Source organism: Colletotrichum siamense (genome assembly GCF_013390195.1).
Source record: "Colletotrichum siamense strain Cg363 chromosome Unknown KSG_Cg363_contig06, whole genome shotgun sequence".
Taxonomy (NCBI): Eukaryota; Fungi; Ascomycota; class Sordariomycetes; order Glomerellales; family Glomerellaceae; genus Colletotrichum; species Colletotrichum siamense.
Window position 1 is genome coordinate 2887989 of NW_023501019.1, and position 18286 is coordinate 2906274.

An 18286-nucleotide genomic window follows, 5' to 3' on the forward strand; every position below is an offset into this window, starting at 1 on the left:
TTCATCATAGGCACTCAAGAGAATCATCGCCATCGTCCCAAGTCCCCATGGCGGAGGCAGGTTGTTGAGCCAATCACCACGCCTGAGTACGCATGAACGCATGAACCAAAGTTGGGCAAATACATCGGTAAACGGATTCAACGGTTCTGAGACATGCATATGCGCCATGAACCGAAAAGGATTCATTCAGACGGCAAGCCTATGGACGATCACCATAGCCGAGGATCTGTGGAGGGGCGTGGGGAGACGGTGTCGTCGCCTTGGCGGTCGGTCCGGTCTCCAGAGCGTCTTCAGCTGCGGGGTAATTAGGTTGCCAGCTGAGTACCCGAAGTTTCACGGATCTCCGTTCGAGGATGCACTTATACCAATACCTACCTTATCTTTGACAGTATCCTGCCGGTAAAACTCAAATATCAGTGCGGGGTACACCTTGTTATTTCCAAGCCAGTACTACACCAACGCCTAACATCACCCATCATGGCTGCTACCACGAATGGTGACCACTCAAAGACGCTGAGCTTCAGCGACGACTTTGTCCAGATTATCAACGGAAAAGCTTCTCAGACAGAGAAGTCTCGAAATGGCATCAATCCAGCAAACCTGACTACGAAAGCAGAGGTGCCTGTGGCCACACGCGAGGATCTTGATCTTGCGGTCGCTGCGGCAAAAGATGCTTTCAAGACATGGTCCAAGGTTCCGTACGAAGACCGGAAGAAGGCTGTTCTGGCCTATGCAGATGCCGTCGACAGCTATCGCACTCAGTTTAGAGATCTTCTGATCTCTGAACAAGGAAAGCCTGTACGATACTACCATGATCTCACTTTTGAAGAAGTCAACTGCTGAGCTAGGTTGACACCAACTAGATCCCTCAAGCAGACGCCGAGACAGATGCTGCCATTAGCTGGATTCGAGGCATGGCTGGTATCTCACTCCCAGAGGATGTTGTAGAGGACAATGATCATCGAACCATCATCACTCGGTGGACTCCTCTGGGTGTGGTCGGGGCCATTGTGCCTTGGAACTTTCCCCTCCTTCTTGCCACGGGCAAGATTGCGCCGGCCCTCCTAACCGGAAATGTCATCATCGTCAAGCCCTCGTAAGTACACTTACGCCGAGAAAAGCTTTATTGTAGGCGCTGACGAACACGTAGACCATTCACTCCATACTGCGGGCTGAAGTTGGTTGAGTTGGCACAGCAATTCTTCCCGCCGGGTGTTGTACAGTCCTTGAGTGGAGATGATGACCTTGGTCCGTGGTTGACAAGTCACACGGGTATTGACAAGATCAGCTTCACTGGATCCACAACAACCGGAAAGCTAGTAATGCAGAGTGCAAGCAAAACTTTGAAGAGGGTCACTCTGGAATTGTGAGTTCTAACCCATGAAATCTTCAATCAAGTCAGGACTGACATTTAAAGGGGAGGAAACGATCCCGCTATCGTGTTCCCCGACGTGGATGTTGACAAGGTCGCTGAAAAGGTGAGGCGATTCCTTTGCCCGTGCAATTTCCTAGCTAACGATGGCAGGTTGCCTTCTTCGCTTTCCTCAATTCCGGCCAGGTATGTGTTAAGCCCTTCCCATCTTCTCGTGGTCCGCACTGACTCATCGGTAAGATCTGCCTGAACCTCAAGCGGATATACGTCCATGAGTCCATTTTTGATCAATTCAAGGAAGCCTTGGTTAAGCACGTAAAGGGGTACAACCTCGGCGATGGCTCGCAACCAGGTGTCACTCATGGCCCCCTGCAAAACTCCATGCAGTATGAACGAGTCAAGACATTCTTTTCGGACATTGAATCTCAGGGGTGGAAGGTTGCCGTGGGAGGCAACATTGAGAAGTCCCAAGGCTATTTCATTACCCCCACAATCATCGATCGTCCCCCTGAGAAGTCTCGTCTAGTTGTTGAAGAGCCCTTCGGTAAGTCTTTGAATTCATACATGGCCCTTTTATACCTCGCCTCTAATGATATTCGAACAGGTCCTATTGTGCCTCTTCTATCGTGGAGCAGCGAAGATGAGGTTATTTCTCGGGCCAACGACACTTCGATGGGTCTTGGAGCATCCGTGTGGACGAATGATTTGAAGAAAGCAGCCGAAGTAGCCAAACAGATCCAAGCAGGAAATGTCTGGATCAATACACACTTCGATCTGTCACCTCTCGCACCATTCGGGGGGCACAAAGAAAGTGGTATTGGAACTGAGTGGGGCGCGAATGGTCTGAAAGCTTTCTGCAATAATCAGACGCTTTTCTTGAACAAGAAAGTCGTCAGTTAGTGGCAAGAGATCTCAATACAATGCATCTACTTCTCTTTCGAGACATTGAAGCAAGTCATTCAGAATCTCCAGAGTGAAGTCGTATTCATTGATCTTGGGTTTTGCTGGATGTCGATGGTGTCTGCCAGCTTGGGTTGTTTGATGCACTCGGTCTGAAGTTTGCATCAAAGTCGTCGTAATTTCTTTATCACGGCGTCGAATGACAAGTTTCTGCCTTTTCAGTCATGCGAATACGTCTAGCTAACCGGATGGGTGTGGGCATAGACGACACTGGGAAGGAAGGCCGGGACGACGATGACAACAACGATGGGGACGAAAACGATAATAGGCATATCAGAAGGGCGAAAGTAGATGCACATCGGAAGATCATAGGAAGAAAATGAAGTAGCATTCATATTTCCCTCAATTACGACCAAATCAAAATTGGTTTGATTGTAGTTCCATCCTCCATATCCTTCACAGCTAACTCAAAGTCCTTAACCTTCAGGGAAAGTCACATCAGTATTAGAATCAGCGTGCAGGGCCCAGTACTTACATCGTAGGTCTTGATAAGCTTTTCCAATGGGAACCTTCCCTCATGGTACCATTGAATAAGCTGAGGGATATACTGAATGATGATTCAGCCAATTGTCCGAGTCTCACAGACACAAACTTACATCCTCAGGGTATACTCCTCCTTCCATGCTGCCCAGCAACTGCTTGCCACTCTGTATCGAGTCAGGTCGAAGCCTCTACCATCTGCACAGCACATTTGACTTACCACCATGTGTGGAACAATAGGCAGATCCAAGCTTGCATCCATTGGCGCAACGCCTAGCAAAATCATCTTCCCTTGGTTCGCGGTGAACTCGAGCCCTTGTTTAATCAATGGCACAACCCCGGTAGCATCTACTGTGATGGTGCTCCCCGGCCCACCAGTGAGCTTTCGAATTTCTTCTGTCAGTGTGTTCGTGATGTTTGCGGTGTTGACGGTGTGGGTTGCTCCAAGCGACTGAGCGAGATCAAGTCGGCTAGGCACGCGGTCAATTCCGATGACGGTTCGACAGCCAATGATCTTCGCAGCCTGGAAGAAAGTTCAGAATGATTTCAAAGTGAAAGATACTGGAATTCAAGTTTCTACTTACCATTACTGCTGCAAGACCGACCCCACCAAGACCAATGACAGCGACGGTGTCGTCTTGTGTTGCCGCAGCTAGCTTTGTAATAGTACCGGCACCAGTCTAAAAGTTCTATCAGTCTGCGGGAACACTAAAGTTTGGATTCGAACATACTTGTATGCCACAGCCCAGAGGCGCCAGCATTTTCAGCTCGTCTTCGCTGTTTACGAGGCGAGTAACGTTGACTATCGATGTTTGCTTCACCCGAGCCAACCGAGAAAAGCTTGACTGTCCGAAAAAGGACCCGCCGACCGAAATCCTTCCAGTGCGCGAGTTCGAAAACGAAGTGGAGCATCCAGTGAAGTTGATTTCGTTGAAACTCTCACAATATCCCGGCGCGCCAAACTTGCAGTTGTGGCATTGGGTACAGAAAGCAAAGGACAAAAGAACTGCATCTCCAGTTTTGACTTTTGCGACTTTATTCCCGACCGACCTGACGTAGCCAGCACCTGTGATGTTGTTAGTCGTGCTCATTCAACAGTACGGTGCGTAATGGAGCCGTGCCTTCATGCCCAACAATGCGAGGGTATGGAGGGACTGGAAAGCCAGGCGTCCCATCCGGCGCGGATGCACAACTAAGGTCCGTATGGCATATGCCAGTGGCAATTACTTCAACGATAGCCTCATCGTCTTCGGGTTGCGTGAGTTCAACATCTTCAAGTCTCCACTGTCTCTTCCCATTTTCAGGGGGATAGGCAACAATGGCCTGCGTGGCTACGTATGCTGACGCCATTGTTTGATGAGACTGATTCAAGGTAAGTCTGATATGATGAAAACGCACATTGAAGTGTCGTCCTATCTTTCCTCCCCGTTATGTATGTTCAAAGGCTAAATGGCTCTCCAATTTGTTGGTCATCTCGATCGCTAATCTCTATGTCAACACAACGGCTTTGCGCCATCTCAGAGCCAGTTCTCTGAGGGCTCTGATGTCGGACCGGCCTCCGACGTACCCAAGCCCAATACCGAGGTACTTCATATGGTGGCTGTTTCAAATATTCTCCAAGGGAGCAGACTTGTCATAGTCGGGACTCGGTCCTATCCTTGCCACACCCCGCATCCCCCCACGAGTGATGTCCCAGCCCAATGCAGTACCCCGCAAACCCCAGATCCCCCGCCCGCGAGTGCCGAACTATCTCTTTTGTCCAATGGAGTGTAACATTTACCGTGGCTCCGGAAGCGTGTTGCCATCGGAACTTTCTCGGGGACCCTAAGCACGGTGGATAAGTAAAGTTCATCCCTCTTCCTAGGCTCCTTGAGAAGACAACCATTCAAACACCTGATCATATGCGATTATGGCCCCTTCTACAATGACTACGGTACAGCAAACAGCTTGCTTCGTGAGTTCCATCTACTGACAGCAATACAGACGACGGAAACTACCAAGACCAATGGTATCAGTCACTTAGATGCTGCGGAGCTGCCTTCGAAGATCGCGCCGAGCTCCAAGTGGGTCGATATCAGCGACTCCATTAAGGCAGATCCATCAATTAGCGTAAAGGCTTCTGATGGACCTGTTGGTGATTTTGGTTGGGGTCCATGGAAGATCCAAGGTATGTAGCAAGCCGTGCAGAATTATGTGGTAAAACCTGACCCAAACCTTCTCGCAGATGTCCTGATTCCGCCCAGTGCCGGTCGAGGCATGATCAAAAAATACCATCAGCGCAGAACTCTCTACCAGTACACCTTTCTCTCCTTAGCCGGACTTTGGTCATTCTATAACCTTGAGAACACGTCATATCGTGCTGCGGCGCTTGGCTTCCTCTTCCCGGGCGCGGGATTCACGGCAGTCGCCAGCCCTACAGCAGCAGCAGCCTTCTTGCTCACGGTTGTTCTCATCCCGGTGTCAATCTTCGTTTGGTTTGCCATGGGCGGCATTGCATTTCCCATCGCGCTATGGATTGGATCCAGCTTCATGGCTGGCCGTCTTGCCCAGGACACTTTGTTCGAACAGTCCGCCGCGCTATGGGCTCTCGGTTGCTTCAGTGGCATCACATGGTTGATGAGCAATGCCAGCTCTCTCAATGCTGCTGGGTACTCAAAGGCTCAAGAGAGGAACAAGTACCTCATGCAGGCCGTCGAAGAGCAGATGGCCGACGCCGCACCTGCACCTCAGTCTGGCGATCGTGAGCTATCCCTCGAGACTCTCCGGCACGTGCAGCATATGATCGAGCGAGGACTTAGTCCCCGTGACGACTTCAGCTTCCACGACGTTATCGACCAGTTCCAGACAGGCGCCATTCGCTATCAGCTGTACGGGACTATCGACGCCTTGAGTCTTTACCAGTGCCACTACGTCCCAGGTTTCCATGGCTATCTCTCCAAGGCGTGTCAAAATGCCATCGAGAAGAGTCTTCAGAAGAGGATCATGTCGTGAGTAAATCACATCAGAGACTTGGAAAATTTGAGTAACATGGCGTCAGGTATTGGAAGTGGGAGTCAATCTTTGGACGGTTCACCCTTAGCGATTGGGATCCAATCAAGAAGGACAACATCGTAAGTTATTCAACAACCTAATGGATCAGTGTTAATCAACATCATCTTAGATGGTCACTGGGTACTTGAGTGCTGCCATTGGTCTCTACGGCCAGGCATCGGGCGATCGACAGTACAACAAGAAGGATGCCCTCGAGTTTGTCATTGATGACGGAAAGCACTACAAGACCAATTACGAGGGCCTCGCAGATGCGCTATTCAACAACATGACTGAGAATCCGTACTGCCTGTATCCGTGCGAGCCGAACTGGACTTACTCACTTTGCAAGTGCGTCATTCCCCCTAAGACTCAAGTACTAGAGCTGATTAAGGATCTGCAGCTTGACTGGCATGGCTGGGCTTGTCATTTCTGACCGTCTCCTCGGTCGTGATCTAGGAGTGAAGCTCCGCAACAGGTTCGAAAGATCTCTTGAGGAAGAGTTCACTGAATGCGACGGCCGGATCCTACCAATTCGAAGCGAGTTCACCGGCTTGACGGTATGTAACGGGATGGCTTCACCAGAAAGATGTGAACTAACGAGTTCTCTATGCAGCTCCCAGGTCTTTGCGGCACTCTTACCGACTGCATCAATGCGATGCTGCTGACTGCCTACCTTCCCCACCTGGCCCACCGAAACTGGGCTATGATCCGGAAGGAGTTCCTCAAGTACGACAAGAATGGCCAGCTTGAGGTTAGAAACCTTAAGGGCGCCGATAAGATGGACCCGGGGAACTATCGGGCTAGCGAGGGACCCCTCCGAGCGTTCATCGCTGCGACCGCGGCCGAGTTCGGCAACGAGAAGATCAGGAAGGAGGCATTGGACCAGCTTGACAACACCTACTTCCCTGTTGAGGCAACCAAGTCGGGCTCTCTGAGGAACAAAGGTCTGTCAGCCACATCACAAGTAATCGCTTTGATGGCGCGTCTCGTTAAAAATCGGGACCTCGCCAATGCCACGCTACATGGTCCGCCTGAGAACGCATTGAAGGGACCCCTACTCGAAGAGGCTCCGTTCCCAGACGTTCTTGTGGCGAAAGCGTACAGTAATGACGGAAAGCAACTTGATCTTGTGTTGTACAATGGTGCTGAGCCAGGGACCTTCGAGTTGGGATTTGAAAGGCTCGTCCCCGGTAAGGAGTACTCGCTAAGCACTGGAGGATCGGTCAAGGCGAACAATAAGGGAAAGGCGACGGTGAAGGTCTCAGTGAAGGGTCGCACTCAAATCATTCTGAAGCCAGTTGTCTAGACTGTTACTCTATTTCCTTTCTGTCAAGTCTGCGATTAGTTTGGTCGCAACAGGAACCTGGGTCCAGACTGTATGATGTTACCAATGAAATCAAGTCCTTCAAGCAGTTCATGATGTTTTGCCATCCTCTGTCTTGATATGATTCCACAGCCCATGCGGACAAGTCAATGTGATGCAATTGTTGCAATACAACGCCAACACTACGCTCAATAATCTTTGACAACGCCAAATACTTCTACTGGAAAACAGGACTACTCCGCTCACGGTCGGTGACCACAATGCAAATCATTTAAGTTGTCTTTCTATCATTTACTCTTCACTCGAACACCCCACTAAGGCAGATTGTCTAGCCTTGTCCGCAATCGACAAGACTGTACGGTGATGAAAATCGAAGACGTGGACATCATCGCAGCGGCGACAGACCTGAACATATGTCAGTGTCCAAATCTCTCCATTTTTCAAAGGCTTGACAGTACTTACGGTGTCATGGCAAATCCAAATGGCTTTATCCAGCCTACTGCCATCACGAAGGCGAGAAGGTTATATGCCGCAGTCCATCTCAGGTTGAACGTAATCTGTTGCTTGGTGAGCTGCGCAATTTTGAATGCAAGGCAAACCAGATCTATCCGCGAGTTAAGAATCATAACTGAAGCACCCGTGGTAGCCAATGCATTATTGTGGTACACGGCAAAGCCAACGTCCGCAGCTGCAAGACTCGGAGCGTCGTTGAGTCCATCACCGACCTGAATCGTCAGTATTGCGTGCAAGGAAGTCTTCGAGATTGAGTATGCCGACTCACCATAGCCACTGCATTCCCTTTCTTCTTCTTGGAAGCGTTGATGAAAGCGAGTTTGTCGGTTGGCGAGGCTTGTGATGCCAAAACAGGTATTCCCAAATGACTGGCGACTCTGTGAGCTTCGTCGGCCATATCGCCCGTAAGCTGCCGTCAGTTAGCTTCAGTACAACTCATAAGTCTGATGTTGTCCTAGGACAAATCCTCACCAGAGAGCACTTATATCCCGATGAGGTCAGCGCTGCTATCGTGCTTTGCGCCTCAGCCTTCACCGTATCCTTGCTCATGGTCAGTGATCACACGCCACAAGGCAAAGGCCGTCCGACTCACCGAAACTAGTATCTTCCCAGCATAGCAGCCGTCTATTCCAATGTGCGCCTCAATCTTACCACTTCCCACAGCTTCGCCGTGGTCGCGAATGTCGTTGATACCAGCAGCTCTGAGGTATTTTGAGCTTCCCACAATCACATAATGCCACTCATCTTTGGTAATGCGAACGTTTCCGGAAACACCTTGACCGGCTGAGCTGCAGATCTCGCGCGTCTCACCCTGAGCTTGGAAGCGCAGCCAATCTTCACCCAAAGATTTGACGCCACTTGAGAAGATGCTCTTACCCACTGGATGACCAGTAGCATCATTGACCTCAGCTGCACAGATCAATGTCCAAAGTGTTTTCTCCCTGTAGGCCCACTGAGGTGATGGAAAGAGGTCCGAGACAGTCAAGTTGTCCCCGGTCAATGTCCCAGTCTTATCGAAGATAACGGACTTCACCTTCGCCAACTTCTGTATCGTCGAAGCACCCCCAGTAATCAACAGCCCTCTTTTCTGTGCAGAATCTAAACAATATCAGCTCAGAGAACGTAGCAAGAGGCCAAATGGAGAGCTTACAGACCGCTGTTGCAACCGCGGATGGTATAGCAAGGCCAAGAGCACATGGGCATGCGCTCATCAGAATAGTCATCGATCTAGCTACGGCGAATCGAACGTGCTGATATTTCGGTCGCAGTAAGTTGAGTCGAAAGACACCGAGGATGGGAAGAACGATTGCGAAGAAAATGACAGCTGTGACGAAATACTTGATGATGTCGTCTAGCAGAGCATCGCTATCCGACTTCGTTGCGGAAGAGTCTGCAACACTCTCCAAAAGCTTGGAATAGAATGATTGGCCCTTCTCGTTCTTGACAACACAGACTAGTCTTCCGTGGAGATTTCGCGTACCGCCCATTATTATGTCGCCAACGTCCCTTCGAACAGGAAGAGACTCCCCTGTCAACATTGACTGGTTGACTAGAGATGATCCAGATATGATGTAGCAATCGCATGGTATTGTTGAAAATGGCTCGACGAATATTTCGTCGGATGATCGAAGATATGTCGATGGAACGTTCTGTACTGAGATTAGTCAGGTCAATCAAACACCAATAGATTGTGTCTCACTTCGCCAGAAGGACTCAGTCGGACAAAGTCAATCTCTGTCAGGGGCTTGTAGATCTTGATCAAGTCTTTTGAAACTTGTCGTCGCGAAAGACACTCCAGATATCTCCCACCCACAACCGTCAGCGTCAAACCAGTGGAGGTAGCCAAATACATGGTGGCAGTTCGAGGGCCCTGGACAAATAGGTCGATGCAGGAGAACGAAATTCCCAAGAACACAGCTAGGGCCACCAAGGTGTTCATAGTGGGACTTGCCCCCTTGATCCATCTCCAGCCATCAGCATGAATCCACGAAACATGTCGCCATTGGCAAGAGACTGCGACTCCCAGCGCTGCCACCTGCAATGCCCAAAGAACTATAGTTTCTAGGGCCGATGGACCCCGGATTTGATATGTCGCCATTTCGATTAGCTGAACAATTGCCGCATTCTTCCCAACATTGGAAAAGCTCGCCCACAACATCTTTGACTCTCGCCTTGACTCGAGAAGGTCCATGATCTCCTTTGGGGAGCGAGGTCCAGGTTCTGCCCCATACCCCAGATCTCGCACAGCTTGCAGAATACCGTCGAGGTCCAAGGTCGAGTTTGCTCCCACAACAGTCGCTTGCTGTAGATGCAAAGATACTCTTACATCTTTCACCCCATCAAAACCCAGGATCGCTCTCTCGATGCTGCTTGAGCAAGCTGCACACGACATTCCAGACAGCGATAGAACGATCGCGTTTGAGTTGCAGCTTTTGACGGATGCAGTCCGCGCATGGCCGCTCTCAGTTTCTGGCAGAGCTTCCGTGCCTGTGTCGTCATTATAGTGAATGCTGTCGTCCAAGTCGAAGAACTGACAAGCTTTGACCAGCTGCCCTATGCAAAATGCGGCAATGAAGCAACATGCCATTATTGACGACTGGGTAAAGACTGTTGATTGACTGACAGCTGGCCCAGAGTAAGCACCATAGCTAGGACCTTCTATTCACTCAAACTCACAAGTCTAACCCCGACGGGGTTTCACTGGTCGTAAGTGGACGGATTTGCGGCGGGGCAGCAACCAACCCCTCTCTTCGGTCCGGCTGTCCGTGGGAGAGTCTTAACGCGGGGAAGCGATTGACCCCGCGGGGTTCAATCATGGATCTACCCTGTAACTACCCATTCGAGCGCCCGGAAGACGGGTTACTGCGTAGACGCAATCAATTTCTGTTCATAGTTCACAGATTATGATTGTCTGAGCGGCACAATGAAGCGCACGCCGTCGACGACACGTTTCGGTACGTGACGGGACAATGAGTCCGTCTAGCCTGGGCAATAGGCGTTCTTAGGGGACATCGTCATCTTGATGTGAAAATATGTGCAAGTGCTGAATCTAGATTTAAACCGTACGAAATTTGTCTACATCGCGAGAAATGCTTCGATAGTACAATGGCGTTCGCACATGGAGTCCGCCATCACTCAACTGAACAAAGTACGACGCCTTCGCCCACAGCATCTCCAACCTTCCACTTTGTCTCGAACTTTCCAGCTACATTTGCTCTGATATTGATCTCCATCTTCATGCTCTCTATCACCATAACACTCTCGCCGCTTTTAACGTCCTCTCCGGTTGCCTTTCCAATAGAGAGAACTTTGCAGGGCATCGGGGCTTTGATCTGAGCCTGTTGGTCAGTAGTAACCTGTGCATCTTTGCGTAGGCCTGAGAAGAAGGATAATAGTGTATCACGCCGCAATTCCTTCCACTCTCCTATTTGAGGGACGTGGCATAGGATTGACTGGGTCTCATTCGGCGTCCAGCCAGCTGAGCGCTGTCCTAAGGAAGGAAGAGAACAAAACACTTGTAGTCTTCGCCCGTCCACAACGAATGTCAATACCCACGATGGTGGGATACTAGCCCTCGAAGAAAAGCTGCCGGTCTCGTGGGCTGGCCTGAGAGTGATATCCTGAATTATGAAAGATGGCCCTTTCCAAGCGTCACCACTCCGGAAAGCCTGACTCAGGATAGTGTATTTTGACGTAAGACGTTGGGCCGGAGCCGAAGGTGACGGTTCTTGCTCGACGGGGTCATCCAGAGAAATGTTATGGAGTTGAACGCGCCATCTGTCACCTGTAGGTCCATCGCATGGCCGGCGAAGGCAAGCCTCGCATGAGGTCGCTGATTCCGAGGCTTTCGAGTCTCGCGTCGAAATGATCTCACAGCCCTGCTGAAAGGGATCGAACTTCTGGTTGTGAAAGCCTCGACGAACTCCACCAAACGGCTGTCGTCGAACACCTTGGGTCCGAGACGCTTTCTTAAGGGCGTCAAAAAGCAGACCGGGAATGGCAGAGGTGTATCTGGGCAGCTCTGGAAGGTATGGATTTCGAAGCAATTCGTGAAGATGGGTCGGGATGAAAGATGTTTGGTATGCTGTGTCCTTGAATCCTGGGTGAAGGAGACAGCTCTGAAGGAACAGCTGATTCGTCTTGATTCCAACGCACGCGGTATTCGCCAGCTCGTTCGCGAGGACATCGATAGCCAAGGTTCTTGTAGGTGCCCACACCACAATTTTGCAAATCATGGAGTCGAAGTAGATCGATATCGATGCCCCGCTTTGCATTGCCGTCTCGTAACGCACTACAGAGCTAGCACCTCGATGGGGGTTTGCGGGCTTCCATAGGGCAACTGTGTCATGACTTGGCATGAAGTCCCGATTGGGGTCCTCCGCGCAAAGTCGACACTCAATTGCATGTCCAGTCTGTGTCAAGGCAGATAGTTCAGGAACATCGGCAAGACGCCCGCCAGCCGCGACGTAGAGCTGCAATGACACGAGATCAACGCCGACAACTTCCTCTGTGATGGGGTGTTCGACTTGAAGGCGAGTGTTGACTTCCAAGAAATAGAACTTTTTGGTGGCCGTGTCGACGACAAACTCCACGGTCCCTGCTCCTTCGTATCCTAGAAGCTTCCCGATTTTGACGGCCGTGTCACTCATGCTTTTCTTAGTCTGTTCGTCGAGAAACAAACACGGCGTTTCTTCAATGACTTTCTGATTGCGACGCTGGACGGAACAGTCGCGTTCAAACAGAGACACGGCGTTGCCATGCTGGTCTCCAACAATCTGAATCTCGACGTGCTTGCTGCTCTCGATGAACCTTTCCAGAATGCAGTCGCTAGAACCAAAAGATCTCTGGGCTTCCGACTGTGCGCGGTCCAGTTCCGACTGGAGCTGAGAAGCTTCGCGGACTACTCGCATACCTTTGCCACCGCCTCCAGCAGAAGCCTTGAGCATGACAGGGAAGCCAATGCGTGTCGCCGCATCTTGGAGATCTTCCACATTCTGGCTAGACCCGGAGAATCCTGGAATCAGGGGCACTTCCGGTGCGTGGGTTCTCAAATATTCTTTGGAGGTCCGCTTGTCGCCTAGTGTCGAGATTGTCTGACCAGTTGGCCCTACGAAGGTCAACCCCGTGGCGCGAACACGGTCCGCAAAGTCGGCATTCTCGCTCAGGTAACCATAACCGGGATGGACGGCATCGGCGTGGGCTTCCAGGGCGGTCTTGAGGAGGAGGTCGATGTTGAGAAAGGGGTTTTTGGTGTCGTGTTCGATGGATCCGATACAGATAGACTCATGTGCGTCTGCTACGTGTTGCGACAAGGCATCTCTGCATTTCTTGTCAGACGAGTACGAATGGACCTAGTTGCGTTCTAGGACACCTACTCCTGAGTGTACACTGCCACTGTCTGAACACCAAGCTTGCGACACGTCGAGATAATACGACAAGCAATCTCCCCACGATTCGCAATCAGAAGTTTCCGAATTTTTGACTGGCCATCGGCGCTGAGCGGGATCGTAGCTTCGAACAATGGTGGTTTGTTGATATTCGTCATCTTGAAGACTCGCGCAGTGATGTTCGACAGGAAAGAGTGGGAAACCCGTACGGAACTTCTGCTATTACATGTGGCCGTATTGGCTTGATCGCCGCATCATTTTTGAGCAGTCGCGAGTACCGGTCCGTGTGACGTAGCTTGTAAACAGTGATCCTGCCTCGGGGACTCGGTACCGAACTGTTAGCTTCCCGAGATCGAAGAATCCGATGATTTTCGACCATGGGCCATCAATAGCCATTTTGGATGGCCCGAGCACCGGAGCGCGGTCCGGGTGGAGACCTGCAGGTCCCTCGGCTCTTGCATGGCTTCCCCGCTGGGGACCGGGGGCTTACGGCAACATTGCCGGAACTAGTGCCCAATGAATTGCGGACTCTTGTCGAGGTCGGGACAGGGTTCTTTCTTAGACGAATTTCTCAATGGAGGCCTGGGTGAGCCGGAAATCGGAGACGTGGATTTTGTAGACTGAACTTACAGCATGTTCTGCAGTGGACATCAACATGAATGATTTCAGCACGACGTCGAAATTTGGTGCCCGTCATTTATCCCTAATTAAAAATCGACTAGCAATTGGGATGCACTTCGCATGACACGTGGTTGGATTTGAAGTTGAACCATTCATATGCACGTCATTCAATGACAACCTTGATTGATCTTGAAAACAGTCTATTGCGCGCTAAATCCTGGACAAAAGCCTATGTGATTGGGTGTCCTTCTTGTTCGGCAGCTGCACCACTTCCAAGCACATCCCTAGAACATCGCGAGTGTCCCTCGGATCTATGACTCCATCATCCACCAGAATGGAACTAGTTGAATAACATTCCGAGTCTCGATATGCATCATCCCTCACTTTCTGTGCCTGAGACTTGATCTGCTCTGTTGAAAGCTTGCTGCCGCCGTTGGACTTGGACTTGATGGTCTCCATCACGCCTGCCAACTGATCTGGGCCCATCACACTGCAACGCCCCGTTGGCCACGTGAAAAGAAACCTGGGTCGGTAGGATCTTCCACACATGGCGTAGTTGCCGGCACCATAGGAGGCTCCGAGAATGATGCTGATGTGCGGGACTGAAGAACAACTCACAGCTGATACGAGCTGCGCGCCTGCCTTGATGATACCGGCATGCTCCGCCTTGGTGCCAACCATAAACCCAGTTACGTTGTGGAGGAAAACAATGGGAATAATCCTACAAAAGAATTTTGGTAAGCAGATCATACTTCGTAAGGTAGGGTAGTGTAACATACTCCTGGTTGCACAGTCTGATGAATTGAGCTGCTTTCAGAGCCTCTTGCGGGTGAATTACAGGCGTCTGATTCGCAACAATACCCACTCGGAACCCTACACGGGAATGGTTAGTGACCGGAGAGAAAGACGCAGTCGACGTTTGAGGGTAAGTTGATGGGCTTACCGAGAATATCAGCCCAAGCAGTGAGCATGTTGACACCATAGCCTGGTTTGAAAATCGAAAGCCTCGAGTCATCAACAATGCGCAACAAAACCTCTCTCATGTCGAAGGGTTTGCGGATGTCGGTGTTCACGATCGATAGAAGGTCTTCAACTGGATATCGAGGAGGCAGTGGCTCTTCAACCATGCCTCCTTGGTGGCTAGGGTCTAGTGGGTTGAGTGTGGCAACCCATTCCCGCGCCTTCTGAATGGCATCAAATCTGTGATCAGTCAACACCGTCTCCTCTAAACCTTTCCCGTCGCAAATGTGCTCTTACTCGTCAAATGCCGTGTGGTCAGCCAGGCCAGTCACTGTTCCGTGAACCTTGGCTCCGCCGAGCTCCTCGGCAGTCACAGTCTCTGATGTCGCCATCTTCACAAGGGGTGGACCTCCCAGAAATACCTGTGCTTGGTTCTCAACGAAGATGGTGTAGTCCGAGAGAGCCGGGTGATATGCTCCACCGGCAGTTGAGGGGCCGAAAACCACAGCACAGGATGGCTTCCCATGCTTGGAGCGGATGGCTAAATCGCGGAAAAGTTGTCCACCTTTGTGAAAGACCCTAAACTGCTGTGGCAGAAAGACGCCCGCCTGAGATCGATTAGTGCATAGCCCTGACTTTGCGAACTGACATTCGTGCGTACCGACTGCACCAGAGAGATTAACGGAAGATCATTCTCAAAGCCGACTTCCAAGATTCTGTTCACTTTATGCACTGGGAAAGGTGATTCTTAGCCAAATCCAAATGGGCAGGGGAATGTTCACCAACCTGTCATCTCGTTCCAAGCTCCACCACTCTGGGTTGGGATATGAGACATGACGAGGCATGGCCGTCCACTGTCCTAACGTTAATCATCATAGAACCGGATGCTACCGACAAGCTGAGTTACCTGACAAGAGCTATACCAGCAATGAGGTTACCGCAAGAATTCGAGTCTGCATTTCGAAACCCAGCAAAAGCTCCTAACTCTAGAAATGGCGACTCTGCATCCAGTAACAAGTTGATCCTATCTCGCGCTTTTTAAATAATCAGTGTAATGTCTTCCGATATAGGTTGTGGGAATACCTACGCAACAATTGCCCTCGTCCTTGATGTCTAGCTGTCGACACATCGTCACCCTCGGAAGAAACCTGCCGAAGGTTTGAGTCGAATTCTCTAAGTACTTTCTCCCATTGAGATCGGTTTTCTTGGAAGTTTGGCGCACCGAGGTCGAGGGCCGACTTCTCAACTGGGAATGGTTGTGCCATTTTGCCGTAAGCTCAAGCGCGGATGTAATGCAGCCTCCTTGGTGAGATTCGGTGCCCAGTATAGTTCAATGTTAATGATATCCTTGTTTTTCTGGTATTTGCGGTTGCAATATCGGTGGAATGGTCGTCGGCACTGGTGATGCGTAGTGTTGGGCCGGCGCGGGGATTAAATCCGGGGTTCGGACCGTGACCGATAGGCCGAGGCCGCCCCCAGCTTTCATGCTCTACCGGCCCCGCAAGCACTGGGTGCAGTCACTCTGGTGTAAGAGCCGAATGTATTTGGGTGTTGCCGCTAGACCGTCTTCAGATGACATATCTTGAACTATCGTTCTGCGGATTGAGAACTTGTCATTCTCAGAATTTTGTACTCCTCTCATCCGCGCCATCACAATGTCAGCCACCGTCGTGTCCTCCTCTTCCCCCAACAGGCCCCTTCAGCAGACGCCATCTTTGGTATTTGGGCCGAAGGATCCCCCGCTTCTTGAAAAGACGCTTGGGTCTGTTATCCAGGACCAAGCCAAGGCGTATGGTGATCGCACAGCCGTCGTTGTGCCCTGGCAGTCTACCCGCCTGACGTACAAGGACCTCGCAGACCGGAGCAAGATCACTGCTAAAGGCTTGCTTGAACTTGGTTTGAAGCATGGGGATTGCGTGGGAATCATGGCAGGAAACTGCTATCAATACATCGAGCTGTTCCTCGGGGCGGCGCGTATCGGCTGCCCATTTGTTGTTCTGCACAACACCTACTCTTCGGATGAGCTGAGTAGTGCTGTCTTGCACAGCGGTTAGTCCTTCTGTTCACTACGACGTCATGTTTCTGACACCGTGAATAGACTGCAAGGCGGTTTTCATGGCTTCTCAGATCGGATCAAACTCGCTGTTGTCTCATATTCAAGCCCTGTCCGCTCTGCCCAAAGGGTCTAAGCTTGAGCATATCGTGTGTCTCGACACCGCCAGATTCCCAGGCCAAGGCATTATGTGCCAGACTTACAGCACCTTCCTCAACGGTGGTCATTCGATCTTCATGAACGATTCAGCTTTGAGACGTGCGGAGCGAAAGGTTCGCCGCTCCGATACCCTCAATCTCCAATTCACTTCTGGTAAGATCCCTCCTTCCATTTCTACATGCATGTTTTGTGCTAAACGAAACCACTCTAGGGACAACTGGGTCACCCAAAGCCGCAGTTTTGACCCATTTGTAAGAGCTTACTCCCAAGAAGCGTTGATATCACATCGCTAACTAATTTCACAGCAATTTGATCAACGACGCTAGGTTCGTGGGCGATGCGATGCAACTCACCCACGAAGATGTCGTATGCTGTCCCCCACCTCTATTCCACTGTTTCGGGCTCGTCATGGGCTTTCTAGCCGCCTTCTGCTACGGAAGCTCCATCATCTTTCCCTCCGATAGCTTCAATGCCCAAAGAACTATTGACGCCATCATCAACGAGAGGGCCACCGCCCTTCTCGGAGTCCCGACAATGTTCATTGCGGAGCTAGAGGCTCTGAAGAAGTCCGGTCATCGTATCAGCACCGTACGCACCGGTCTCGCAGCGGGATCTCCGGTTCCGCCTCCACTGATGGAGAGTCTGCGCAAGGAAATGCAGATTGGCGGAATGCTCATTGCTTACGGGATGACGGAGACCAGCCCAGTCACCTTCATTACGGCTTTGGGTGATACCGATGACAGGATGTTCAAGAGCCTAGGCAAGGTGCTCCCCCACACTGGCGCAAAGATCGTGGATACAAGCGGTAACATTGTGCCACGAGGCACCCGCGGAGAAATTTGCACCAGCGGCTTTGCTTTGCAGAAGGGATACTGGAAGGACGAGGAGAGAACACAGGAGGTGATGAAAACAGATGAAGATGGAGTTACATGGATGCACACCGGCGACGAGGGTTTCATTGACAATGAAGGTTACGGCCACATCACCGGCCGTATCAAGGACTTGATCATTCGTGGTAAGTTATAATTATCCTATGACAATTCAGTGTCTAAGACCATATCAGGCGGTGAGAACATTTCACCCATCGAGATTGAAGCTCGCTTGCTATCTCATGCCGCCATTGGAGAGTCTTGCGTAGTGGGTCTTGATCACAAGAAGTACGGCGAAGTTGTGGCTTGCTTCCTGAAAATAGCTTCAGACGCGACCAGGCCCTCTGATGAGGAGATTAGGACATGGGTCACGCAGCGATTGGGCCGGCACAAGGCCCCCGAGTACATCTTCTGGCTTGGAAGTCCCGATGTTGGTAGCGAGCTGCCAAAGACCGGCAGCGGAAAGTATCAGAAGCATCTTGTCAGGGAGCTTGGAAATGCATTGGTGAAGCGGTCTAGAGTACAGGCAAAGTTGTAAACTAGCGCAAATTCATTTAG

The 18286-nt window shown here is 50.9% G+C and overlaps 4 protein-coding genes across 4 annotated transcripts; 2 read left to right on the forward strand and 2 right to left on the reverse strand.

Moving 5' to 3' along the window:
- Positions 1 to 477: 477 nt before the first annotated feature.
- Positions 478 to 2272, forward strand: FUS7-1 (putative aldehyde dehydrogenase FUS7; the record flags this gene model as incomplete). Its single annotated transcript, XM_036641597.1, has 7 exons — positions 478 to 798; positions 864 to 1096; positions 1151 to 1366; positions 1418 to 1478; positions 1526 to 1558; positions 1613 to 1916; positions 1977 to 2272. The coding sequence occupies 7 exons, from the start codon at positions 478 to 480 to the stop codon at positions 2270 to 2272; spliced, it is 1464 nt and encodes a 487-aa protein (XP_036493520.1).
- Positions 2273 to 2728: 456 nt separating this feature from the next.
- xylB-2 (Aryl-alcohol dehydrogenase) lies at positions 2729 to 3573 on the reverse strand (the record flags this gene model as incomplete). Its single annotated transcript, XM_036641598.1, has 6 exons — positions 2729 to 2734; positions 2808 to 2879; positions 2929 to 2979; positions 3033 to 3335; positions 3397 to 3492; positions 3544 to 3573. 6 exons carry the CDS (start codon positions 3571 to 3573, stop codon positions 2729 to 2731), a joined length of 558 nt encoding a protein of 185 aa, XP_036493415.1.
- Positions 3574 to 4721: 1148 nt separating this feature from the next.
- On the forward strand, positions 4722 to 7148 carry ldi (Linalool dehydratase/isomerase; the record flags this gene model as incomplete). Its single annotated transcript, XM_036641599.1, has 7 exons — positions 4722 to 4745; positions 4796 to 4979; positions 5037 to 5799; positions 5850 to 5922; positions 5973 to 6190; positions 6243 to 6399; positions 6456 to 7148. 7 exons carry the CDS (start codon positions 4722 to 4724, stop codon positions 7146 to 7148), a joined length of 2112 nt encoding a protein of 703 aa, XP_036492874.1.
- Positions 7149 to 10810: 3662 nt separating this feature from the next.
- Positions 10811 to 13224, reverse strand: CGCS363_v009751 (Methylcrotonoyl-CoA carboxylase subunit alpha; the record flags this gene model as incomplete). The annotated part of the gene is made up of 3 exons (XM_036641600.1): positions 10811 to 11017; positions 11603 to 12998; positions 13055 to 13224. The coding sequence occupies 3 exons, from the start codon at positions 13222 to 13224 to the stop codon at positions 10811 to 10813; spliced, it is 1773 nt and encodes a 590-aa protein (XP_036492871.1).
- Between the last annotated feature and the right edge of the window lie 5062 nt (positions 13225 to 18286).